Source organism: Mustela nigripes, chromosome 1 (assembly GCF_022355385.1).
Source record: "Mustela nigripes isolate SB6536 chromosome 1, MUSNIG.SB6536, whole genome shotgun sequence".
In the NCBI taxonomy this organism is placed as follows: domain Eukaryota; kingdom Metazoa; phylum Chordata; class Mammalia; order Carnivora; family Mustelidae; genus Mustela; species Mustela nigripes.
The window spans coordinates 97,844,244-97,871,070 of NC_081557.1; the positions used below are offsets into that span (position 1 = coordinate 97,844,244).

The 26,827-nt window shown below is 41.2% G+C and overlaps 1 protein-coding gene across 3 annotated transcripts in view; it reads left to right on the plus strand.

The window, feature by feature from the left end:
- The first annotated feature begins 6,993 nt into the window (after positions 1-6,993).
- Positions 6,994-26,827, plus strand: part of ARHGAP20 (Rho GTPase activating protein 20) — a 133,879-nt gene continuing 114,045 nt past the window's right edge. The window contains exons 1-2 of one of the 3 annotated variants that reach the window (XM_059417760.1): positions 6,994-7,146; positions 26,452-26,534. In XM_059417760.1, coding sequence (XP_059273743.1) covers positions 26,455-26,534 — 80 coding nt within the window. In that variant the 5' untranslated portion in view covers positions 6,994-7,146; positions 26,452-26,454. Of the gene's footprint in view, positions 7,147-7,310; positions 7,648-8,752; positions 8,963-26,451; positions 26,535-26,827 lie in introns of those variants that run through there. The other 2 variants (XM_059417743.1, XM_059417751.1) reach the window with 2 other exon arrangements.

Consider the following 26,827-nt stretch of genomic DNA (forward strand, 5'->3'; position numbering starts at 1 on the left):
TTTTTCTCTCCCCTCTTAGGTGGAACAGGATGGCTAAGGAGGGCTGGAATGGGTATTTCATTTCCCCGGGTTACTTAAGTTCTAATATAAACCAGGTAAGGCTCTGGTTAACTAAATTTCCCTGAAAGGCAGGTGTTACTAAGAAAACAGAATGCTCTGGTGTATTTCAAAATGGTTCCTTTTGGGGACACCTGGGTGGCTCACTCAGTTAAGAGTTTGCCTTTGGCTCAGGTCATGACCCCAGAGTCCTGAGATCGAGTCCCATATCAGGCTCCTTGCTCAGTAGGGACCCTGCTTCTACCTCTGCCTCCCACTCCCCCTGCCCTTCACTTGCACTGGGTATCTCTCTTACAAATAAATAAATAAAATATTTTTTTAAAATGGCTCTTTCTCTCCCTCTCTCAGTTGAAAGCCCTCAGGAATTTTTCTCTGATACTTAGTATCCTAACAATCTTACAGTGTTGTGGGACCCCCCTACCCAACACTACCATGTCTAGGTCCCCTTGGAGACTTTAACTTTATGAATTGTTCACACTGAGCCTATAGCTATTCATCAATTACAGTCAGGTTTTCCTACACTGGCACAGCAGCAGCTTCTGCTTGTGAGTGTCTGCATCAGGAATCCCTGGCTCCCTTTATTTTCCTGTCTCTCCAGTGTTGTGTGCAGCACTTTGTCTTGTGTGTTCCCCACCTATAGATCCAAAAAGAGTGGTAAATATTTCAGTCTGTTTTATGTGTTTTTAAGCTCTAGTGGTGACTTCCAACCTCCCTTTATAGGAGCCAGAAATTAGATAAGTTGGTTTTCATGCCTGAATAAGTGAAGAAATCTTTCTTCATCCTTTCATTCATTCAACAGATACTTACTGGGCACCTCTAACTTGCTCAACAGCATTCTAGGCACTAACAATATCACATTGATTTGGGTCCTCATTTTAAGCTTGCAATCTGTTTTTTAATTTGTTATTTCATCTTTAAGCTCTTATCCATTGAATACTGGTTCTCATTAAGCTCCAGAGAATGCAGCATTTATGAGTTATTTTCTGTTCCTTTAGTTTATATTTTCATTTGGTTGGACTCTATTTTTTGCATGCAGTGCATGATTTCATGTTGTGCTATAGTATTTCTGCATCACTGCCACATCACTTTGTTTCGTCTTGCTCATTCTTTGCTCAAAGATGAAATAACAGATGGAAAGAGGGCTGCAAGTTTAAAATGAGGACCCAAATCAATGTCATTACAGAGCAAATAAGTAAACTACATACAAAACTTAACTTTAAGATCTAAAGAACATCCAGTGTTTTGGGTAAATTAAAAACACCCAGCACCCCTCTGGAAGCCACCAGTTTTTTCTCTACATTTGAGAGTCTAAGGGTTCTCGTCCTTTTTTCTTTGTTTATTTGTTTTGCTTCTTAAATTCCACATATGAGTGAATTCATATGGTATTTGTCCTTATCTGACTTATTTTGCTTAACATTATACTCTCTAGATCTATCCATGTTGCTGCAAGCATCAAGAATTCACTCTTTTTTATGACTGAGTAATACTCCATTGCATATATATTCTACATTTTCTTTATCCATTCGTCTATTGATGGACATTGAGTTCTTTCCATAATTTGGCTATTCTAAAAAATGCTGCAGTAAACACATTTTTATTACCATACCATCTTCTGTGATTTTTCATTGCAAATATGCAACAATTGATTTTCATTTATAATTTAAATAGGATTTAAGGGAAACGATTTAAGTTTCATACTTTTAAGAATCAGAACTGGACTGAAATGCTGTTGCCCTACTGATTAGCTGAGCAATTTTGCACAACTTACCAAACCTACTCATGCACTCTGCTCCCTTATCTCTACAATATCAGCACAGACAATAATCAACTGTGCTGCAGATATAGCCGTGAAACAGGAGCAAAATTAAAAGGGCTAATTTCCACAAGTGCTCAGGGAGGATTATAACATGAACATGTTGACAGAGCTAACAACATGCAGTAAGTTGAAATGCCTAGGAAAAACAATGAGAAAAAAGAAACCTGAAGCGCTATGTGGGGAGAGGTGTCACAGACTGTCCTTACCCTTGAAGAATGGGGAAGAACATTAGGCATGTGACAGACAACAAATGATAATCAGTTAATTAATTTAATCTGGCTCACAGAGCAACCTAAACTTTGATGAAAAATAGACATCTCTCCTTTTAGCTGTTTCTTATTAAAATATCAGGTTGCTTTGTAAAATATACTTTAAAAATAACTAAGCTAAGCCTCTCACCAGCAAGCAAGCTTACCCATGGACTAAGTGGAAGGGTTTAGGGGCATATCTAGTTTGATCTCACATGAAATGAATGGAACATAATTGAGGATGTTCTTCAGCCACAGGGAACAAAAAGAAGACCATACCATCAGGTGTAGTGGTTATGAATATGAATTTTGGGTGTCCTGGGTTTGATTCTGGCTCTTCCACTCATAGCCATACAATCTCTGATAAGTACTTTAATATCTCTGAGCTCTTCACTTATGTAGTGGACATAAAAATACAAAACATTAAGCTTGTCTCAAGGATTATGATAGTGTGTGAAGTGCTTAGCTTAGTGTTTTGACTACAAATCCTTTTCTCCATATCCTTCAAAGTTAACTCTCAATAAGTGATACCTATTATTAATATAATACTGTGACATCATAAGCATATGGCCTTTGGACTCCATCAGATCTGGGTTCAAGTTCTGGCACCACCACCTTTTGATTAATGACCTTGGAAAGTTGTTTTTCTCTTTCATCTTTTTATTCATTTATTTTTAAACTTTCTTTTTGTTTATTTATTTATTTTTGGGAGAGAGAGAGAGAGATAGAAGATCTTAAGGAGGCTCCACATCCAGTGTAGAGTCTGATGCAGGACTCAATCTCATGATCCTGAGATCAAGACCTGAGTCAAAATCAAGAGTCAGATGCTCAACCAACTAAGCCACCTAGGCACCCCTCATTTTCATATTTAAAATGAGTATAATAATACAAATGTCTTTGGTGATGGTAGAGGTTAAATGAGATAATAAATGTAATGTATATCCAGTACATGAGAGGCATTCAACAGATGCCAGTCATTTTTATCACTTTCCCTAAAGAATAATATCTAAATTTTTACAATAGAATCCAAGGTCCTTCTAGTCTGGCCAAGCTCTTTCTCCAACCTCAGCTCTTAACATTCTCCTTCTATACTCTGCTTCTTCCTTTCTTCCTCCTCTGCTTTTCCTAACTCCTCTGTCTCCTACTTCATAACCTTTCACTCTTAGAACTGGGATTCTGATAAGGAAATAGCCCCCTTGAGATTCTAACCAAAGGATAAGAAAGTCCCAATGTCTGATCTTGGTAATTAGGTTATAACCTCTCTTATATCAAGGTTCATAGTCATCTTGGGGAGGGCTTGATCTCTTACAACAGTGAGACACTATCAACTTTTTCTCTTCCAGAAAAATTCTATTAATTTCTCTCTCTCTCTCTCTCTCTCTCTCACACACACACACACACACACACACACACTTGGTATTTGTCATTCTTCTCTGGCCTCATTATCTCTCTTGTCAGTATTTCATCTGCCACTACCTTAGCTGTTAGTAGTTCCCCAGCACTAGAGACAGGGGAGATTATGACAACCATGAGCATTAAATGTAATAACAACAGCTACAACTCAGTTTTAGCTGTTGTCTTGGAGAAATTTAGCCCGGTTTTCCATGTGAAATATCTTGATTTTTAAGGTTGATAACAAGTTTGAAAAAGAAAAAAGCACTATGCTGAAAAACATGCCTGAATTCACTCTGTGGTCCATCAGGTCGCAGTCTCTGCTCTGGGATATTCAGATAGCACTGCCAATGATTCTAATGTCCATTTTAGGGCTTACAAAAATGACGCCTGTGGACCTGACTATATTCGAAGTGCCTGGCACAGTGTCTGGCACATGGCAGACACACAATAAATATATATTGGATAAATGAGTCGTGCAGACATCCCCTTTCACAGTTAAATTTATTCACTGTTACTCAATCTAATGGTTGGCCAAACATTTTGGTTTCATTCTTAGACTAGTTCCTGTTAAAGGTCTGCTATTGGTGTTTCCCAGCTGTTAAACTACGCTATTTTTAGTACTTTGCTTTACAGTTTATTTCAAAATATGTTGGATGCATCCTGCTTGTGTCAGACCTGGTCATCACACTCCTTCAATTGCCTTGTCATCAGTATTGTTTTCTGGCTTCACACTTACTACAAGGTAACATTCCCAGTGCAGGGAAAATGCTTTTACTGTCTAAGGAATGAGAGGACCAATCTACCATTTATTTCTCCCACATCAGAGCATCTTCCTTAAAGTGTATAGAGAATGAAAATGGTTATTTTTACTATTTCACTCATTCATTCAAAGCTAAGCCATTGGGGGAAAAATTATTCAGAGTATAACTCTGTGCTTGGCACACAAAAAAAGAGAAGACAAAAAATGACCTTTAATTTCAAGAAGCTTACAGTCAAGTAAAACAGACGGAAACAGCCTAGTACAATGTGTGCTGCAAGGAGAAGGAAGCACACAGGAGAGGCAGGATGGACAAGTGGTTAAGAGCATTGATTCTGGAGCAGACTCCCAGGTTCCAAATTTGGCTTCTCTACTTACCAGCTGTTTGAAGAAGTTACCTAACATCATTATGACTTGGGTTTTCCCGTGCGTAAAATGGGTGTAAGGGAATCTAGATTGTAGTTAAGATTTAAATGAATTAAAATGGGTAAAATTCTTAGACTAACTAGTACCTGGTATAAAGTAACTCAATAAATGTTATGTTACTACTACAAAAGGTGCACTTAACCTTATGTGTGTGGTTGGTGTGTGGCAGTAGCTAGGTAAAAAGAAAGAAAGATTTTCTTGAGGTACTTACAGATATAAGTCCTAAAGATTTCTTTCCTCAACAAATACTTACCAGGTATTTGCTCTGCACCAGACCCTAGAGGAATACATGTAAAACAGGGAAGGAAAACTTCCTAGGCAACAAGAACAGCAAGTTCAAAGCCATGAAGATGTGAGAGGTCAAGGCGTTCTTGGAAGTGCACATAGTTCAGTGTGAGGGAGAACAGGGCTAGAGTTGAAGTAGAGCAGAAGATAAGACAAAATGTAGACAGCCTTGTATATCACACTGAGCATTTGCTATTTATTCCACGGACATATGAGCCAAGGAAGGTTTTAAGTTCAGGAGTGACTGTGATCTTATTTGTGTACTTTACAACATTACTCTGGTGATAATATTAATCTGAGCAAACACAATGTTCTTTAGGAAGTGAGATCTCCCTCAAAACTCCTTACAAGAGAGGATGGTTTTCTATGCAAATCAAAACTAACGGAATTTTAAATAAGAACACTTACAAATTCTAAAGTGAAAGTGAGTTTTTCACATGTGATTAGAGCATGAGATATCATCTCAGAAAGAAACACCTGATAATCCACAAAACTCTCAGCATAAAATAACAATCCAAGCCTGGCCCTTCTGGACTAATCTCATATCCTTTTTGTGTCTTGTTCATTCATTTAATCAACATTTATTGTGCCAGACACTGCTCTAGACACCTGAGATACAACAGTAAACAACAATAACAAAAAGATTTCTGACCACTGGAAGATAGGCAGATAATAAACACTAAAGATAATAAGTTAATTACATGAAATATTAAAAGGAGATAAGTATTATTGAAATTTAAAAAATGAACCAGTGTAAGGAAACTGGGATTGTCCATTCATGATAGGAAACATAATAATACCATGATTTCAGCACAGATGAAAGGAACTGCAAAGCTGTCTGCAGTACAAAATCCTTGGTAAACTCTATAGTGGGTACAAAGTCCTCTCATGACACATGGGTCTAAGCTTCAGAAAGAGAGCTACCCCTGAAAAATTGCATCTGTGCACCCATATATATATATGAACAATTTATAAATGTGTGTATATATATTATATAAACCAAGATTTTTACAGCCTATGTAAGTTTGTTTTGAACAATGTGATATGGACAAGGCTTAAAATGGGCTGAGACATTTTCTCCCCATTACTTCCACAATAAACAATGCCAGTGTTTGGGGGTGGGGTGTATGTAAATGTGTGTGTGTGTGTGTGTGTGTGTGTTTTGGATAGCATCTCCTGCTTGGAACAGAGCCAGCCAGAGCCCTATTCTTCTACAACCTGTCTTGATAACAGCCCAACCCCACAGGAACCTCAATTAAAAAAAGAAAAATCACAAAAACAAACAAACCTCCTTCAACAACATAGTATCATGGAATGGTGTGTCCTTCCTCGCTAATCCACCCTTCATGTAGTCCTGACTCCAAGGGAAGAATGCCACCTACCGAATCATCCGCACCAGTCAGTCGGTCCTGCAAAGTGCAACCCTCGACTCGCCCGGGGTTGGCTCCAAATCCCCTCCCTCTGATTATTCTCTGGCTTTAAAAAAAATTTGCCACTATTTGGGCTGTCAGGAAGTTATGCTCTCGGTGCAGATATCTGATAAACACTTCCACATATTGTAGCCTTCTCAATGGCAAAGCCAAATTTCAGGGTCCTCTCTCTTGCCTGCATTTTCCTTAATTGCTCTTTGACGTTTGGAATGCCCGCGTCTTTGCAGCCGCAGACAGCGGAAACTGCTGGTGCAAATTGTGCCGAGGCTGCTGACCTGCGGCTGCAGATGCCAAGGAGGGCTACCCCAACACGCTAACGTTCAGGATTGCTCAAGAGGTCAGGCGGTGCTGGGGGCTTCCCAATGTGCACAGCCGCGGCACCCTGCGATGTGCAGCTCCAACCCGAGACCTCGGGAGTGGGGGCTGAGGGGCCGGGGGTGGGGAGTGGGAACGCGGTCCGGGGTCGGCGGGACCCCTCTGCAGTCCACTGAAAGCGAGGCAGTAATCACCGCAACTACCCGGTTCCGGCTGAGGTCGCCGCGACTGCGCCGCCGCACGCGCTGCCGCGTCGCGGTCCCCCGCGAGCGCAGCGCTGGCAGGGATGGGGCCGGGTGCGCGTGGGCTGGGCGGCTGGAGAGGCGCGCGACCATGCCCTAGAGGCCCCCGTTCGTGACACGGGCCGGTGAGCTCCTGCGGGCTGGGCCTGCCTGCCCGGAGTCGCAGGCTGGCAAGGTCAGTCGGTCGCCTGTTCCCCAGCAGATCTCTGCAAGCAGAGAAATACGGCGGGCCCTGCGCGCCGCAGTCCGAGGAAACCGCTAGGAGCGCCGCGGCCCGAGGACGGCGGCCGGGGGCGGGTCCCGGCGCGGGGCGCCCGGCGCGGAGGGGGCGGGCCCGAGGCGGGGCGGGCCGAGGCGCGGACCGGCAGTCGCCGCCGCAATCGCCTGCAGCCCGCGGTGCCGAGCACAGATGCGGTGCATGGCCCCGACGGGAGGCGCGCCGGCAGCCCGGCTCCCTGCCTGAGCGCGACAGCCGCCTCGGGCCCACGCGTCCTCGCCCCGCCGGCAGGCGTCCCGCGGACATGACCGCGTAGCCTCCTCCTGGGCTGGGATTTGAGGGAAAGTCTTCTTCATGGAAGCGATGTCCCCCCAGCAGGAGACTCTAGGGGGGCAGCCGGGGCGCTCCTCTTCTTTGACAGGCGTGTCTCGGATCGCGGGAGGCCCCGGCACCAAAAAGGTGAGGACGTTGAGCGGCGCCCTGCGCCCGCCGCAGCCGCCCCACTCCCCGCGCGCGCCCTCCGCGCCGCCACCGCCGCGCACGAGCCGGCTGCCTCGGGGATTAACGCTCGAGGCTCGCGGCCCGCAGGCGAGTTCTGGGACGTTCCCGCCTTCCCCGCCCTTACGGCGCCGCGGTCCCCCAAGTCACCCCGAGACCCCCGGGTTTCGCGTCCAGAGTTGCAAACGCTCTCGGAGCGGCCCGCACAGGCTTCCTCTCCCTGTCTTCATCCGCCGCGGGACCGGCGGCCGGGCTCCTCCTTCAGTCGGGGCGCGCGGGCGGACACTGGGGCCTCGCCTTTCCCCGGCACCCCCTCCCCCGAGGGCTCGGCCCTTGGGTCCCCCCCGAGGACCCCCGGGTGCTCACCGTCTGCGGACAGGGTCACCTCCCAGTCGTCAGGGCCCGTGGCGTCGGCCGGGACCGGCACCCCGCGCTGAGGAAGGTAGGCGGGCGGGCTGCGGCGCTCGGCTTCGCACCTGGACGCTGAGGCGCGGCCGCTCCGCGGTTTTTTTTCTGGTGGGGTGGGGCGGGGGAGGTTCCTGCGCCGACTGGGCGCTTCCGCCACGACTCCCGGGGCTAGGAGGTGGCGGTCAGCCTCGCAGGTGTGCTCGGGATGCTCACGGTCCATCCCGCAGGGGCACTGAGGTTTGGTGGAGCTGGAACCGGGCTGGGCGGGGCCGTGGACTGCGGTGGAGGGTCGCGGGGGCCGGGCACAGGAGCCTTCGCCCTGCGGGGTCCCCTGGTCCACCCAGGCCGCGGCGGGGTCGAGAGGGGCCCGGGCGTGGGGCATGGGGCGCCGAGCGTGACCTGTCAGAGCCGGGAGCGGGGACGCTGGCGACAACTTGTAGCGTTCCGTCCGGGTGCACACGGCCGCGGTGCGGCGTGCTGTTGCGGACCGGGCCGGGCGTCTTGGAAAGGGTCCCCTGGGCCAGTGCACGTGGCCGAGAGCCGCCGGCCTCTGCAGTTCTGCTGTCTGCCGGCGGCATTTGGGGCTTTCTGGCCGTGTCCACTCCTCCTCCACCCATTCACCCACCCACCCCCTGACCTTCTGCTATTTGGCCCCCCCCCCTTTTTTTTTTTGCCCTATATCCTGGTGGTGCCCCTCCAGTTTCTCTGGAAACAAATTGGGATTAGAGGGATCACCGAACTCTTCCCTAAGAAATGTCTGGAGGCGCCGCGTTTGTGTCATGAGAACCTGATGATGGTCCAGACCTCACAGCCTTTCATGCTTCTGCGCACCAGGATCCTGGGTTGGCGAGAGGTCATTTGAGGAGAGGTGAGATGGTGCTTGGAGTACAGAAGGGAATGGGCGCTCCACGGGATCTTGACCCTGTCGCGGGGCCACCTAGGGGTGCCCGTGCACTTGGTGATAGATGGGCTGAAGTGCTGGCCGGCCATTGATGTATTGAGGCTGTGGTGTGTCCTTGTCGCTTTTTCCCTTCTGAGATGAGATGCAGGGATAGCTCTGTGTGTGTGTGTGTGTGTGTGTGAGCGAGCAAGCGAGAGAGAGAGAATTCATCCAGCTAGCGCCACATTCGGGAAGGTAAATGAATGTTCAGAGTAATTGACACAGACTTGAAAGCATTTTTCTATTCCTGTAAATTTAAGGAATTGGGAAAAATCAAAGATTGATATTCCTGGGCAGTTCTCTTACTAAAGGAAATTAAGCATGCTGGCAAAGGAAATTTGAGTAGCTTGATCATTTATCAAGTAGTACTTGTCCAATAAATGAAAAATTGCCTCCCATCTTAAGCCATTGTCCTTAAGATGCTGTCCTTCATTATACATCTTAATGGGCTGTCACATTATCAAGTCTTTTCCTTCCTTTCTCCCTCTCTTCTTTCCCTCCTTCCTTCCTTCCCTTCTCTTTATCTCTTTCTTTCTTTCTTTCTTTTCAAAGGAAATAGATTTTGCCAATCTGGGCATTCTGTAGCTTTTTACTACCTTTGGGGCAAAGACGAGGTTGAAGAACTGCTTTCTTTTAATATTTTTTTAGATAAAAGTGCATCTCTCTCATTTTAAATATTAGCAGGCATGCCTTGATTTCAGACCTCCATATTAGGAATAGAAAGTAATTATAATAAAAAATATTTCCAAACTGTAGTTCATGGAATCATTGCCATTTACACTTTTACGGACACTAGTCTTCAGGTAAGCCAAATACTCAACAGACTCATCTTTATGTTCTGTTTTGCCCTTTTGGTGTTTGGTAGTTTTACTGAGTCATGAGACTTATTTCTTAAAAAGTCTACTGTGTGTTATAGTGTTAATTACCAAGGTATAGATCAATGTTGTTTAAATTGCCAGTTACAATCAAAATTATAAAAAAATTAAATAGAAAAATAAATCCTAGCAAATGAGTAATAGTGAGAACAATTTTGTATTACTTCTTTTTCTCTGTTTCATATATGTATTTTGGTAGTGATATAAAACGTGTTTTTTTTTTTTTCTGAATGATCTGAATTTTTAAAGACAAGTTTATTGGCCAGATCACTATATGGAGTCAGTTCATCTGGCTTTTAGTTCTAGTTCTATTACTATCTTGATGATCTTGAGGAAATCACTTGACCTGTTTCAGTTTCCTCATTTGTAAAATGGGAATCAGAGGGATAATGCTGCAGAAAATGCTTTGAAAAGTATATAGATGACCATTACTTCTTTTTCTATGAAACAAGGTGATCCTTAATTAAAAAAAAAAAAAAAAAGCAAAACAGTAGCATCTTTCAAGCTAGTCATGCTGAGAGACTGTTAATCCAGTGGTACCACCATTGCCTCTACTGTAGTTCATATTCCCAGAAATTACTGTTAAAGAGGCAATTGCATGCAATGTGGTGAAATTTGGAGTGCAATGACCCATGTTCAAATCTTCACTGTGTTGGTCCTATTTTTCTGACCATAACCTTAACCTTCAGTTTCCTATTTCTAAAATGAATGTAATAGTAGTACCTATCTATTCAAGATTGTTGGGAGTACTAAATGTGAAATTGAGTGAATACCGACATATAATATGCACTCAGTAAGTATTAGCTCTTACTGTTAGTAGTTTCTCCCATATTTGTGGTTCATACTGTTGTTCCACTTGTTCAAGCTAAAATCTGGGATTCATTTTTGACTCCTTCATTTCTTCACTCTACCACAACCGTCAGAAAGGCCGGTCAATTATTCACAACATAACTTTAATTTCTCCACTTCCTCTCTACTGCTGCCACTGTAGCCTAAGCCAGCCCACCACCATCTCTCACTTGTAACTTTCCAGAAACTCCCTAACTTGCTAACACTTTTCTTGCTCTTCCCTGGCCCAGTTTCCACTTAGCAGCACCAGAGTGATCTGTAAAAATGTAAACTGATCATATTGCTGTCTTCCTTAAAATCCTATAGTGACTTTCTGTCATACTTAGATAAAATTCAGATGCCTTTTCTTAGCCTTCTCTATTTCTCCCATCTTATCTACCTTTTCCACCTTGTGTATTCTCCAGCCACATGGGCCTTGGGTCTTCTGATTCACTCCTATTCTGAGGCCTTGGGTGTTGCTCTTCCCTGGGCTTCTCCCACAGGTCTTTGCAGTGTTGTCTCACTCATGTTCAGATGTCTGGTCCTCTCAGAGGGCTGTCCTGACTACCGAAGTGGAAGTTGCTGCCATCAGTCATGCTCCGTACCTCTGTTTTATTTTCATCTTAGCATTCATCCTTGCCTCTTTTTTTTTATTTACTTCTCATGTGAGCTGAACCCTTTGGCAGATTGTGAAAACCGTGAGAATTGGGATCTTATCTTCTGTATTGTTGAAGGCTGCCTCTCTAGTGCTTAAGACAGTGCATATGTGAGGTACTCAATAAACACTGGTTTGGTTATATAGCAGTGAACAGGACAGATATAGTCTGTGTTCAGAGTGTTTGATTTAGACCAGAATCAGCAAAAGGGCCAGATAGTAAATAATCTAGGTTTGTAGACCATAAGGTCTCTATTGCAACTACCTACTTTGCCCTAGTAGCTGTACCAACCACTGACAGTATGTAAATGACGGGCATAACTGTGTTCCAGTAAAACTGGATTTAGAAAAATAGGCAGTGTGGTCCCTGGCATATAGTTTGCCTACACCCTAGTTTAGAGCATTGCTGCTTACTAGAACTTTCTGTGCTGATGGTACTGCTCTTTATCTACAGTGTCCAGTCTGATAACCACTAGCTACATGTGGCTGTTGAGCCCTTGTCATGTGGCTGTATAAGTGAGGAACAAAAACATTTTGAACAGCTCCACTGAGGTATAATTGACATGCAGGAAACTGTATATATTTGAGGTCTAGAAATCTGTAAGCTTTGGCACATGTATACACTTACAAAACCATCGCAGTCAAGAGAATGAACATACTTATAATCTCCCAAAGTTTATGTCCCTTGCGAATCGCTTGGTTTATTCCCCATTCCTAGTCAACCATTCGTCTGTTTTCTGTCACTGTAGATTATTTTGCATTTTCAAGAATTATGTATCAATAGAATCATACTATGTATTTTTTTCTAACATCTTTAATTCAATATAATTATTTTAAGATTCATTCATGTTTTTGCATCCATCAGTGGTTCATTTCATAGCTGAGTAGTATTCCATCATGCAGAGAAGCCACAGTTTGTTTATCCATTCACCTATTAGTGGATATTTGGGTTGTTTCCAGGTTTTGGCTACTACACATAAAGTTGCTGTGAACATTCATGTATAAGTCTTTGTATGGACCTTTGCTTTCATATCTTTTGGGTAAACACTTAGAGGTTGAATGGCTGGGTCCTATTTTAGCCGTAAATTTAACTTTTTAAGAAACTACCCAGTTGTTTTCCAAAGTGGTTTTACATGCTTACCAACATTGTATAAGAGTCCAATTTCTCCACATCTTCACCCACACTTATTATCTTTTTGATTCTAGCCATCTTAGAGGGAATAATATGGTATTTCACTGTGGCTTTGATTTGCATTTTCCTAATGACTCGTGATGTTGAGCATCTTTTTATGTGCTTATCGTCCATGTGTTATGTTTAGTGAAGTTCCTATTCAAATATTTTGCCCAAATTTAGTTGGATTATTAGTTTTTATATTATTGAGTTTTGAGAGTTATTTATGTATTCTGATTCAAGTTCTTTATCATATACATGGTTTACAAATGTTTTCTCCCATTACGTGGCTGCTCATTTTATTCTTTTAACAGTGTTTTTCAAGGAACAGAGTTCTCAATTTTGATGAAATCCAATTCATCATTTTTTTCCTGTAATTTTACTTCATTATAGTTTATTTGAATATAAATTTAAGTTGCCACACGTGTCTATTGGATACTATACTGGACAGTACAGGTTGAGAGAAAGAGACAAAAGCAATAATAACAAAGATTAATAAATGGTGATAACTATTATTAAAAAAACAAACATGGAGATGGAGTTAGGCCACTCTGGCATTAAGGTTTCAGGGAAGGCCTCTTCTAAGTGAGGCTTTACTCTTTTATGAGTGAAAACAAGATGCTATAAAAAGATTTCAAGAAGTAGGAACAATTATTCAAAGATCCTGTGGTAAGAGAGAACATGATATGTTGGAGGAGCCAGTGCGTAGAGGCTGTCTAAGAAGCTATTCTCATTATTTTGTAGCCACATTTAGTATTTTGACCTGAAACAGAATCACCTACCTGGTTCATCCACATTTATTCGCTAGTCAGATGATTTGATTATTTCTAGAAATCAGGATTTTCTGTCACTTAGGCTCTTCAGAATAATATACAATAGGTTTATATAGTAATTTCTAAAAATGTGGTTCTAAAAGATAATAGGAGCATATAGATAATGCTTCTGGATGATGCTGGAGAGAATTCTGGATTAATCCTTCTGGTTAATGCGTCCTTGAGGATATCCACATTTGGATAGAAGCATTTTTATAAAATGAAATGGAAGCACATATTATAGTAATTTCGATTAGGGATCATTTGTGTCATACTCAAGCACTCTGACCCTTTGGTCTCCATACTAGTTGAAAACTTCTTGAATAAGATGGTTGTTGGGATAGGGAAGAAAGACTTACAGGCACAGAAATGGGATTTTAAAATAGCTCCAACATTAAAATGTAGCAGCTGTTGTTGAACACTTCATTCTGTCTTGTCTTTCTGCATTCTCTGGGTCCAAATCTGTTTATAGCAGCTCATGGTAGATCACCCCCAAGAGCCAACTTTGGCCACATGTTGTGTGTCTTATGCTGGGGTTTGAATGAAACATCTTGGTGAGTAAGCTTTAGTTTTACTCTAGAATACTGGGAAAATATTGTGCCTGTGGATAAATCAATATTTTCCTGGATTCTTTCCTTGTGTTATTCACAAAGTGAATTGATAAAATCAGGTACATTATTTGTTTTGTCTCAGAGGAGTCTGAAATTACCAAAATCTGAATTAGATTCATCAGAAATCTCCTCTGTTATCACTGGTGTGATCCCCAAACTTGTGAGTGTACTTTGTTTCTTTGTCTGTAAAATGGTGGTGATAATCCATATCTTGTATAATTCACAAGTTGTTTCTTATGGGTCAGAAGAACAAAGTATATTCTGCACTCATAGGTACAGAAGCCAATTAGTTATCTTTTACCAGGTGAAAGGAGGTGTAAAGCAGTAAAGAGTTTTATTTCTTTGAATTTGATAAGAGAACATTTACATGCAAATGAATGGATGCTGTCTGTCTCATTCAGCTCAGGCTGCCATAACAGAATGCCCTAAATTGGATGGTTTAAACATCAGACATTGATGTCTTACAGTTCTGGAGGCTGTGGATTCCTATGATCAGGGCTGCCAGCCAGTTCAGTTTCTGCTTGAGGGTTCACTTGGCTTGTGGTTGGTGTCTTCTTTCTGTGTCTCTATGGGAGTGGGAGGAGAAGCAGGAAAAGGAGAAGAGAGGGAGAGAGGTAGAGAGGTAGAGATGGAGCTAGATACTTCTGTTCTCTTATAAAGGCACTAATCTCATCATAGGGGCCTCACTCTCATGACCTCATGCAAACCTAAATCACCTCCCAAAGACCCCCACCTCCTAATACCATGCATTGGAAATTAGACCTTCAGCATATGAATTTGGGGGGCATAGACATCAGTCCATAATACTGTGCTTCAAAGTAGTCATCCTTGAAGGTAATAAATACCAAATAAGATAGAAACTTGAACAGAAAAGTAAGAATTTAATATTTATAATTTACAGGATAATAAAAAGAAATTTTAAAACCTCTTTAAGTGAATACCTAACTATATATAATACACATCAGTTATATGAGGTAAGTATTATTAAGTTATTTCTACAGAAAAGGGACTGAGCCCTGCGAAGGCCACATGTAATAAACAGTAAAGCTAGAATTTTGACCAGATCTTCCAACTCTATTTCTTTTTCTAACTAGATTATAGATGCTTTGTTACTATTTATAACATAAGGTATAATAGAGAGTAGGATTGAATTCCATATAACCAGCTGAGAAAAGCACATTTGAGAGGTTTTTCTCCTGAGAGGTAATTTTCTTCTTTGGAGAGCAGAATCTCTACTTTCTCCATCTACCATTGAATGATAGGTTCACAGCTGCCATTAGGTAAATTTTAGGTAACTGCCTTAGTCAGGGTTCTCCAGAGAAACAGATCAATGACAGTCCTGTGATCTGTCATCTGTAAGTTGAAGACCCAGGAAAGCTGGTCATTCAGTTCACCCCCAGCTTTCCCTGAGGAAAGATGAGATGAGATGTCCCAGCTCAACAGTGAGGCAGGAAAAAAGGGGCAGATTTCTCCTTCCTCCACTCTGTTCTGTGAAGGCCCTCAAGAGATTGACTGATGCCTACCCGCTTTGGGGAGGACCATCTGCCTTATTAAATCCAGTGATATAAATAGTAATGTCATCCAGAAATACCTCACAGACACACCTAGAAATGTTTAATCTGGGCACCTTGTGGACAGCCATGTTGATCAATAAAATTAATCATCCCAGTAAATATTAACTAATAGTGACAATAAATGACACAATAATTGGTCTGATTACCTTGGAAATGTGTGACTTTTATGCCTTAGTATCTGTCATTTTCAGAAATTTTATATAAGGCACTCATCATACTTCTGGAGTTCCTTAGCGAGGTCTGCTTTCCAGGCTGATATGTCAGAAAGGCTGCTATCAGAAAGCTCAGCATCTTCTACAAACTTACAGAATTGTATTTCAGAGTTACATGTGGGTGCATTGAATTCTGTGCTCTCTGGACAGTCACATGCTTGGCACACCCCATTGAAACTCTCTCAATTCAGAAAACATTTTATGTCATGAATCCTGAGTGTAGGGAAAAACTCTTGTTTCCATAGTTATTTTTACTTACAATGTGAACACAACAGTGCGTCTTAACATGGCAAAAGAAAAATTAATTTATGACTCTAACATTCATGTGTTAGAATAATTTTTTTTAATCTTATTTATTTGACAGAGAGATACACTGAGAGAGGGAACATAAGCAGGGGGAGTGGGAGAAGGAGAAGCAGGCTTTCCGTGGAGCATGGAGCCCAATGTGGGGCTCCATCCTAGGACCCTGGGATCATGACCAGAGCTGAAGGCAAACGCTTAACAACTGAGCCACCAGGAACCCCTAAATTGTATTTTTTATAAAACAAAACTTAAGGACAACCTTATTTTTACACATTTGTATAAAAATTAATTATCAATTTAAAGTAAAATAGTTAAAATAGAGAACTGCAACTTAGAGACTGAAAATTCACAAGTCACAGATACTAAATAGTGCACTTGTTGCTCTTGGTTCCAAGTGAAGATGTCTGTGAAACAATCTGTCTCTCTGATTTCGCCATTGTCCCAGGTTATGACTCAGGGAAAGGTCTGCAGGACAAAAGGTGGACCATATTCAGAAAGCAGTTCCTGCCTTCCCTCCCCCACAGTGTTCCGTAGACTGGGAGAGGTGACACAGCTTGATGGCACCTACAGTAAAGGAGACTTAAGTAACTGAGGTGTCTGAATCTTTTCAAAGTTCTTATCTTGCCATCCAGGACTTGTGGCTGTTCTTTTCAAAGTAAAGACATCTTTAGAACAACTCAACAAAAATATGTGATTATAAAGCTTGCCTTCCTAGAAGGTATTAGTAGCTGAAAATATACTAGATTTCAATTTAAATGGCCACTAATAAGGTCTTGTAAACTAAAATATCACAGAAATAAATGGATATATAACTAACACAAAGTTTATGTATGTCTATGTATACGCACTTACACGTACATACACTTGTATACACAGTGCTTGAAGAAATGTATGTGTATTTTGTTACTGTGATTCATTGGAGTTTCATGACTAGTACCTCTCTCATCCCCAGAGCATTTGGCAAAAACCTCTGTTATGGACTGAATGTGCCCTCTCTGCAAATTCATGCTGAAGTCCTGATGCCCTGGGTTAGATGAGGTCATGAGGGCAGAATCCCCATTGTCAGATTAGTGCCCTTAAAAGAGACCAGAGAGCTTACTTGCTCTTCTGTCTCTATCCCCCATGTGAGGAGGATACAGCTGGCAGGAAGCTGGCTACAGATGCGAAAGAAGGTCTCACCAAGAACTGAATCTGCTGCCACCTTAACTTTGGACTTGCCAGCCTCCAAAACTGTGAATACCAGGTGTCTAGATGTCTGTGGTTTGGTTTGCACAGTCTGTTTCTTATGGTAGCCGGGGCGCACTACCTCTGAAAGACAGTTTCATCGAGGGGAAAGCTTGCTGTCCCACTTGGTATCTTAAATGTCGGAGATCTCAGGGCCTGTGCGCACAGAGCCCGCAGGCTAGATGCTCAGTTTGGTACTGGCAACGGCAGCCATTTCTGAAGCAGCTTTGGATGGGGGTGAGGGTTAGCCTTTGTTTACTTACAGAGAATTTAGCTTCAGTGTGGGAGGCTTGAAAGGGAGCAGAGGAAACTGCCTTCTGTCAGCCACCAATAACGGGGCTTGCAGGCAACACAGCCCAGTTTATTTTATAATTTTGTTTCAGTCTGAATTTCTTTATCTAGGACAAGTTTAGATTAGGAACATCCGACCAACAGCAGAAACAGTCCTATCAGCACTGTGTGTTGGTGGCGTGCTGAGCAGCCTTGACCTCTTTTTGACAGACAGCTGTCACATGGCACAACTGAAAGGTAAAACCTATTTCTGGATGTTTGGTCACTTGTGTGCGGACTCTGAAAATGGAACTCGTGTGTGCCCACATCAGCTCACATTTCAAAGATGTGGAAAACCCAGCTGCTCTGTGGCCTTTTGCTTTCCTTGTGTACCTGGATCCTAATTTATACTTAGGAGAGAATCTGTATTTCCTCTTCTACCCCTACATTGACCCTCTGAAACCTCAGCTTTGGCCGTAGTTTTTGCTAGGTTGGACTACATCTGAATCGGGATAGATGTGGGCCTGTTTTGCATTCCCATTTTATACATTGGTTTTTACCCTATGGCTCCTGAGTTTGATGATCATACCCTTCCCCTCTGCATGAGGAAGGCGGGAGGGTGCTGCAAGGCAGAGCTTCCCAACCATTAGAGATGTCTCTGCTACAGTCACCCCCTCAGCTGCTAGTCAGGTAGGCAGCTACCAGGGCAGCCAGAGAGCCTCTGTTTAGCAGAGTGTGCCGTGGATGTGTAAATCCCATCGCCTTGTGTAGGCCATGATGAGAGAAATGTTATGAAGCCCCACCTTGTAAGGGATAATTAGGGACAGGGCGTTGGTGATTGTCCCTGTCTACTCCAGGGTGCTGCTGAAAAGGAATCGTGACCAGACATTGAAACTGGGCACTTTGCCAAAGAAGGAAGTCCAGCCAACTTCAAGGCCCACAGTGATACTCCAGAAGCCTGCGCAGGTCAGGTGGAGACAGAGGAACAAAGCATAACGTATAAGGGCAAGTCTGCTCTCCTCGTGTTTGTTTGTGGTCCGTACTTATGCGTTCCAGAGCCTCACTCCATATGTCACACTACTGTGGTGTTTTCCACATAATCTTACTCTGTTCTTTGAGCTAGGTCGGATGGCTCTGTCATCTCACAGAGAGGGTTCAGAAGTGAAGTGCTAGAACCAGGGTGCAGAATTTAGGTCCAGGGCCTCCTAGCCCAGTGCCCGTTCTCCTATGTTACATAGATTCTTGTGTTTATTGTTTTATTTCAAAACGGTTATCTTATAGAAGAAAGACAGACAAAAGTAAAAACATTTCTTTCTTAATCTCAGAAAAGAATTTATATCCTTCTAGTACAGTCTGGTGTGATGACATTTGTGTTAATGAAATGCCCAAATTGATTCTGGATGGGACGATTGTGAGGAAATAGAAGATCAGACATATCCCAGACCAAAGTGACAGTAGTGAGAAGCTTCAGCTCACCCGGTGGCTGAAACTTGGTTGTGACAATAGGGTGCAGAAGGAAGGCTAAAACTAATTTTCTTGTTTCCTTGCAGAGCCAGTGTCCCTGAAGTATGTCTCCACAAATTAAATACTGCAGATGTTTCAGGAAGACAAGAAAGAAACAGCTTATTGCTTACAAAATTGTATAGACTAGCCACAAAAGGATTAACGGTTAAATTTGAATAAGCTAATTTGTAAATTTGATTAATTTTTTTTTCTAGCCTTGAAACTTGAATTCTATAAAAGCTTTCCTCAAAACCCTCATTTTAATGCTATTCTAATTTTAAATGTTTGGAAGTGACTTCAGTACAGTTTATTTAAATTCAGCTGAAATGCTTAGATGTTTTTCTTCATGAAGTGATTGTAACAGAAGAAAGTATGAAAAATTGCAGTGCACCTGACTTAAATCTTTTATGCTTTTCCTTTCATTTGATAGGCACTCGTTTCCTATAATCTCTTAAAATTAGGAATGACCAGATACAGAATGATTCAGAGGTTCCAAAAATAGTACTGTATCTTTTGGTTAATATGAAGTTAATTTCTAATGAGAGACTACCTACAGGTTGTTATGTAAACAGTGTTTTCTGAGTTGAAAATACAAGACAAAAAAATATTTTTCTTCAGTTACCTGTCTACAGTTTCGTTTTCCTACATAGGTACACTCGTATCACCACCTTAAACTCTCAGATATGAGCAGTGTTAATTCACTGACTTAATCCACTGCTACTGAAAATTTACTGTGTGAAAATGGTGAGTCTAGGCCACAGGCGAGGATTGATGGGGATATTACCTAGACCTCTGAGGAATTCAAATGGGGAGCCACACACACATTCATACAAAAACATCATGGACAAAAAGCAAATAATTTTCATTTACTTGTATTGTACCACGATGATTATTATACACATAAAGAAAATTATGACTCTTGGCTATGAGCCAGTTTTCTGGGATGGAACCCAGTGGTTTTGTAGTTTGGTATTTAGCTCTTTATTTTTCTTTTTCACAGCTTTACTGAGATATAATTCACATAGCATGGTATATTCAGAGAATTGTGCATCTGTTGTCACAGTCAATTTCAGAATATTTTCATTACCCAAAAAGAAATGCCACACCCCTTCATTATCATGTCCCAGTCACCTTATCACCCCAAACTCTGGGCAAACACTAATCTGCTTTAAGTTTCTGTAGACTTGTTCACTCTGAATGTTTCATGTAAATGGGACCATAATAACATGCAGTCCTTTGTGACTGGCTTCTTTTAATAAGCACAATGTTTTCAAGATTCATCAGTGTTGTTACACATGTCAGTGTGTCTTTTATGGCCAAGTAATTCTCCATTGTCTGGATATACCACAATGTGTTTGTTCATTGATCAGTTGATGGACATTGGGCTTGTTTTCTACTTTTTAACTCTTATAAATCATGCTGCTGTGAACATTCACGTGCATGTTTTTCTCTGGACATGTGTTCATTTTTCTTGTTTATGTACCTGGGAGGGAATGTAGGATCCTATGTAACTCTGTGTTTAGTAATTTGCAGAACTTCTGAACTAGGTCCCAAAGTGACAGCACCATTCGACATTCCCACTAGCAGTTTATGAGAGTTGAGTCAATCTGCGTCATTGCTGGCACTTCCTGTGTCTTTTTTATTATCGTCATCCTGATGAGTATAAAGTCACATTTCCTGGTTTTGGTTTGCATTTCCCTGATGGCTATTGATGTTGAGCATCTTCTCTTGTGCTTATTGGCCACCTGTATGTCTTCTTTAGAGAACTGTCCATTCAGAGCCTTTGCCCATTTAAAATCTGGCTTATTTATCTTTATTTAATTGCGACAATTCAACAGTAATTCTTTCTGTACAAATATTTTATCAGATCGATGATTTACAGGAATTTTCTTCTATTCTGTGGGTTTTCTTTTTACTTTCCTAATAGCACCCTTTGAAGCATAGAAGTTTTTAATCTTGACTGAGTCCAATTTATATGTTTTTCTTTTTTTTTTTTAAAGATTTTATTTATTTATTTGTCAGAGAGAGAGCGAGTGAGAGCAAGCACAGGCAGACAGAGTGGAAGGCAGAGTCAGAGGGAGAAGCAGGCTCCCTGCGGAGCAAGGAGCCTGATGTGGGACTCGATCCCAGGACGCTGGGATCATGACCTGAGCTGAAGGCAGCTGCTTAACCAACTGAGCCACCCAGGCGTCCCCAATTTATATGTTTTTCTTTTGTTGCTTGTGCTTTTGGTGTCATATCTAAGAAACCACTGCCTACTCCAAGGTCACAAATGGTCTGCCTGTGTTTTTTTTTCTAATTTTTTTAAAATTTCAGATCTTGCTTTTAGATCTTTGATTCGTGTTGAGTTAATTTTTATATATGGTATGAGATAGGAGTACAACTTCATTCTTTTGCATGTTGATATCCAGGTGTCCCTGCACCATTTGTTGGCAGGTAATTAACTTTAATCATCAAATGTTTACCTGTAGTTCAAAGTGGTAAATGAGCACTATGTTAGAAGACGTAGTCTGCAGTATACAAGGATGACTCTTCCCCATCCAGTTCCATAGCAATGCTTACATTTCCTTAATAACAGCATTCCAGTGGAGCCCCTGAAAGGTTTGTATGGGGACAGTGATACAGATATGGAGGATAGTGGATTTTAAAATTCACATACACCTTCACTTACTGAGTATATAGTTTGTACCGGGCATCGTACTAGGCTTTGGGAATACAAAGAGATGCTTACTATAGAGCAGAATTCCAGTAAATAACTGTTAAAGGACTGGAGAAAGTTGGAAAGAAGTTACAGTCCCTGCTCTTTAGAAATGGGCAGATAGATAAATAATATAATATGAAATGCTATAACTGAGCCATAATATGCGAAGCAAGTTTGGAACACAGGGAATTGAACATATAATGAATATAACTGATTAAAGAAGAGTCAAAGTGGAAAGCAACTTGGGAATTAGCTGGTAATATTCCAGCAATTTTGCCATTATTGAAATATTTTTTAAAAATTAATTACAGGCATTCGGTTCTCATTTTCAATTATGACCTCTGTTTTACTTCTTGGCAGAATAGGACTTTGCCTTTATTACTGAATGTAACTGCAGAAGAGACAGCTTAGAAAATCCAAGATCTAATGACTTTCTTCTGTTCATCTTATACTTCCCTAATAAACTGCTGTTAGTAAAAACACAGCCATTTTTAAAATGTAATCACATTTATTCCCTTTTACAACTTCTTCCAGGGTCCTCTTTATCTTTCCCAATTGGAAATGGAGGGGTAAATAAATGCTACTTCATGTTTGTTTTTAGCTCATATAAAACTCTTGTTTAGTTTTTTGGGCCCTTGAAGACTAGGTAAGTGGTGCAATATCAAGAAAATCATTACCTAAAGTTTAATGCAATTAATTATTTAACCTATTATGTAGTTTGTCAATTTAGGAAAAAATAGATTACTAGGGCACCTGGGTGGCTCAGTTAAGCATTGCATTCTTGATTGGCTCAGGTCATGGTCTCAGGGTTGTGTGATCGAGCCCTGCATTGGGTTCTGCACTAAGCATGGAGCCTGCTTGAGGTTCTCTCTCTCCCTTTCCCTTTGCCCCTCTCCCTTTTCTTCCTCCTCTTTCCCTCTCTTAAAAAAAAAAAGAAAAAGAAAAAAGAAGAAGAAAAATAGATGACCTCTTTAAGAATATTCAATTCTAGAATGGCATCTAGTATTTGTGGGGTCATCTAGCTGTGAACATCAAGTATGTCAAGTATGTGGGCATTCTGAAAATTCATACTGTATGTTGTGATTTTTAAGCTAACAACAACAACAACAAAAAAAAACCACTGTTTTAAACCTAGCCTCTGTTCCCTGTGAGGCAAAGAATCATAGTTTTTACTGTCATTGAACAACTGAAATGTGTTGGTGCTAGTATAGGCATAGCCTCAACCTGCCCTGACAAGCTTACACGATAATCTATTTGTAGAGGAATCAATAGTCTCTTTCTATTTTCAGGTATTGTATTTCACATAGTTGTTATAAACAAAAATGAAAATCCAAGTCTTTATTGCCTGAGAACAGATTCTTTGATAGATACGTGAATTTGTTTTGAAGTCACCATTGCCCCTTTTTTTTGCTATGCTTTTGAACAAAAGAAAGAGTTCTGAATAATTTTAATGAATTGACACCTAAATCTGTTATTAAGCTCCTATTATATTGCCCATGCTTAATACTTCTTTTTCTTTTTCTTTTCTTTTCTTTTTTTTTTTTGAGAGAGAGAGAGACAAAAAGCACTGGGGGGAGGAGTGGAAGCAGGGGTAGAGGCAGAGACAGAATCTTAAGCCGGCTCCACACACGGTAGGGAGCCCAGCACAGGGCTTGATCTCACCACCCTGAGATCATGACCTGAGCTGAAATCAAGAGTCTGAAGCTTAACCACCAAACCACCCAGGTGCTGCTAAGACTTCTAATTACTTACAAGAAGAATGAATCCTGTGAATATTAAATTGGCACATATAATGTTTATTTTTTAGCATATCTAGGGTAAATCTTTGGTGGACATTTAACATGAGACAATCAGAAATAGAAGGGATGTAAGAGACTGTGCAGTCCAAATTTTCTAATTTTCTAGATTAGAAAATGAAAGTCCAGAGAAGTGACTGAACTGCATTGGGTTGCATATCTCAATAGTAGTGAGACTTACTACAAACAGTAGGATCTCAAATAAAAATAACATTCTTCCAGTTGTTTGATTACATTCTATTGCCCGTGAATCCTCTAGATGAGGTAGATGCACTCTACATTTGACTCCTCGTACGTCTGATAATTTTGTAACTAAGGAAACATGGTCTAATTACTGTGGATATGGACCCCTGTGTTAGGTGTCCATGAGAAACTCCTATTTTAAAAGCACTTTTACAGAAGAAGATTGGTCACCCTTATTTGATCATTCATTCTCATGTTTAACAGCCAAGGCTCTCAGGAAGATTTCTTTATGTCAAAGGTTTCAACCCATGAATCCCTAAGGAATCCATGTTATGCAGGTCTCTGAACCCCTTGAAATTATGTGTGCAATGTAATTCACAGCTTTTTAAGATTTTTCAGAGAACCACTACCCAAGATCAATGTGGTTTCTCAGTCTACATTTTAGCAACAATTCTTTTTGTGTTCTCTTCCTTGGAAGACACTTTCTATCATCCATATTATGACCTGGCATTAATTTGAAGATTATTTCTCCTTCCAAATGAAGAACTTCAGATCATACTAACTTTTCTCACAGACTCTTCTTTCCCTAATACTTTCAATCCTATTTTGAACATTTCTTTTGAACATTTCTAAATTCTTTGCAAACCTGAAAGGCGAGGAGTGCAGAATTGGAAATCCTGTATGAATGAAGCTTCAGTGAGGTGCTTGGTATCAGAGGGTTAGAGGCCACAGAAGCAAGGCTGCTGAGATAGATCCAGGAATGTGGTTCCACTAAGGTAGACTAGGCACACCCTAGTCTAGCTCAAAATGGAGGATAAGGAGCCCAGTAAGACTTAAAGGATTCAGCACCTTTCAAAGTTCAAAGCATAGTAAATAGATGCTGAAAAAAGGGAGTTCAAAGGATTGGAGGTAGGAATCTAGCCCAGATCCAAAAGTGAAACAGAATCCTCCGAATATGTCCCTGTGAACAAATCGTCATCTTTCTGAGGAAAATCAGTCTTTCACTGTTGAGACTCTTCACATGGGGACAGGCCACTGGACCTTGCAGTGCAAGTACTTGTCTCCCAGATTTTCCTTCCTCCCCCTGCCCCCTCTGCAGTCACTCACACTAGCCTCAGAATGGTGGATCAGGAGAGTTGTGTTCCCGAGAGTTGTGAGTAATGGCAGCAGTGGCAAGGAGCTGGCAATCTGTAATATAGAACGTAGATTACCAAAATCACAGACTTTTCTGGGAATCTGATGAAAACTATGGGATTTCTCTCCAGAAAGAAGGCATAAGGACCCATCGTGTAAACAAGAAAGGTATACAATTTAACCTTCCCTAAAACTTATTCCTGGTGAATCATTCCTGTTTGAGAAGTATGGTATTGTCTATTTCCCACCCATTTACTTCCTATCTTTTATTCATGGTTTATGTAATTGTGTCCATTGCTCTCTGAGCGATACTAAGGAGGTTTGAGCATATAGTTTCCACATGTGAGCCTAAAGATTAAGGTGGGGACAGCAACACTGAGGCAGGACGGTAACTGTGGAAAGATCCTGAGGACATGGTGAATCAGGGGGATAGGAATTATACCAAAGAAGTCCAGTATCCCTTTCTCACTAGATGATTATTCCCCTGTTCCTGTGCTAGGATCTAGGTTTGATTTTACTAGAAATAGTCCCTTTATGAATAATGTAATGAGGTATACTGATCCTGAACCAGTTAGTTTTCTGTGCCTCCTCCTAAAGCAGCACCCAGTTCCCCAGATGGCTGGCCTAGGCCCTCCGGCGGCAGGGGAGGCAGGGGAGACCTCTGGCCAGGATTAGGTGAGAGAATAGAGCAGGAAGGACGGCCACAGCCTGGACATCACTCCTGCCCGTTAAGGAGCAAATTGCTTGTTTCACTCATTAGTTTCCAGCGGCAGGCCCACTGACTCTGTCTAGAATTGTTAAATATGTAAGACTGAATGTAGAGAGTGATTATCTGGATCATCTGAGTTGAATAATTCTCCATTTACCAAAAATTATATAAATACTGTCTGAAACAAAGTTCTTGAATTATAGTTAAGCCTATGTTTATATACCACTAAGAATAAGGAAACAAAAATGGTCTTTTTGTCTTTTTTTTTTTTTAAGTTACAGCCAAAAAAAAAATCTGTTTGAAAGATGGGATCCCTAAATGTGTAAATATTTAAGTGTATTAAATGTGTAAGAATCTAGTTTCTTTTGCTGTAATGGTTTTATTTTTTTCTTTTTTCTCCCTTTACTTGATCTCTTCAAATCCTGACTTTCCTTGAGGCCTAGTTTGGGGCCTGTCCTGCCTATGAAAAAGAGACAATAGAGCTACTCAGATGGCATTTTGGAGTATAAATGAGATTATCCAGTCCTGCCTCTGGCAGAGGGGCTGGAACATAGTAAGCAATTTATCTATTAGCTACAGTTGATGCTAATAGGATGCTAATGGCTACTTTTCCCAAATACTCTGATCAACATTTAGCTTCCTCACTCTATGGCCATAAAAAATATTTAAAGCCTTACCACTTTCTGACACTTACTATCCTAATTACAATTTTATGTTATCTCTACAGTGAGATTGCAGACTCTGAGAGGCAAGGGCAGGCAATACAAAATTTGCTGAATTGGTTTCAAAATTGGCACTTACTTGCTTTACAAGTCACATGGTCTTCATTTTGCTTATTTATTTTTTTTCTCAACAGAAAATGAAAACACTTGCAGAAAGGAGGAGGAGTGCCCCATCTCTTATCCTGGATAAAGCCCTACAAAAAAGGCCCACTACCAAGTAAGTGAATAGCCTTGTTTTACACATTTGGTATGTGCTGTTGTTTTTTATATAAGGTTTTTTGTTTTTTATCAGCACCAAAATTCTCTGTTTAATAATAGAAGACACGACTTCTGTGCTGTTATTTGATAAAGTGTGTATTTTATGTGACTCATAAAACCTTTTAGAGCTGGTCTATATGATCAGTTGCTTTAAAACTAATTTAAAAATCTTCATCTCTTAGTACACAAATGTGCAGGCTCTGCATATTGTTGAAGTTTATTTATAGAAACAAGTAGCAATCAGAATACGAA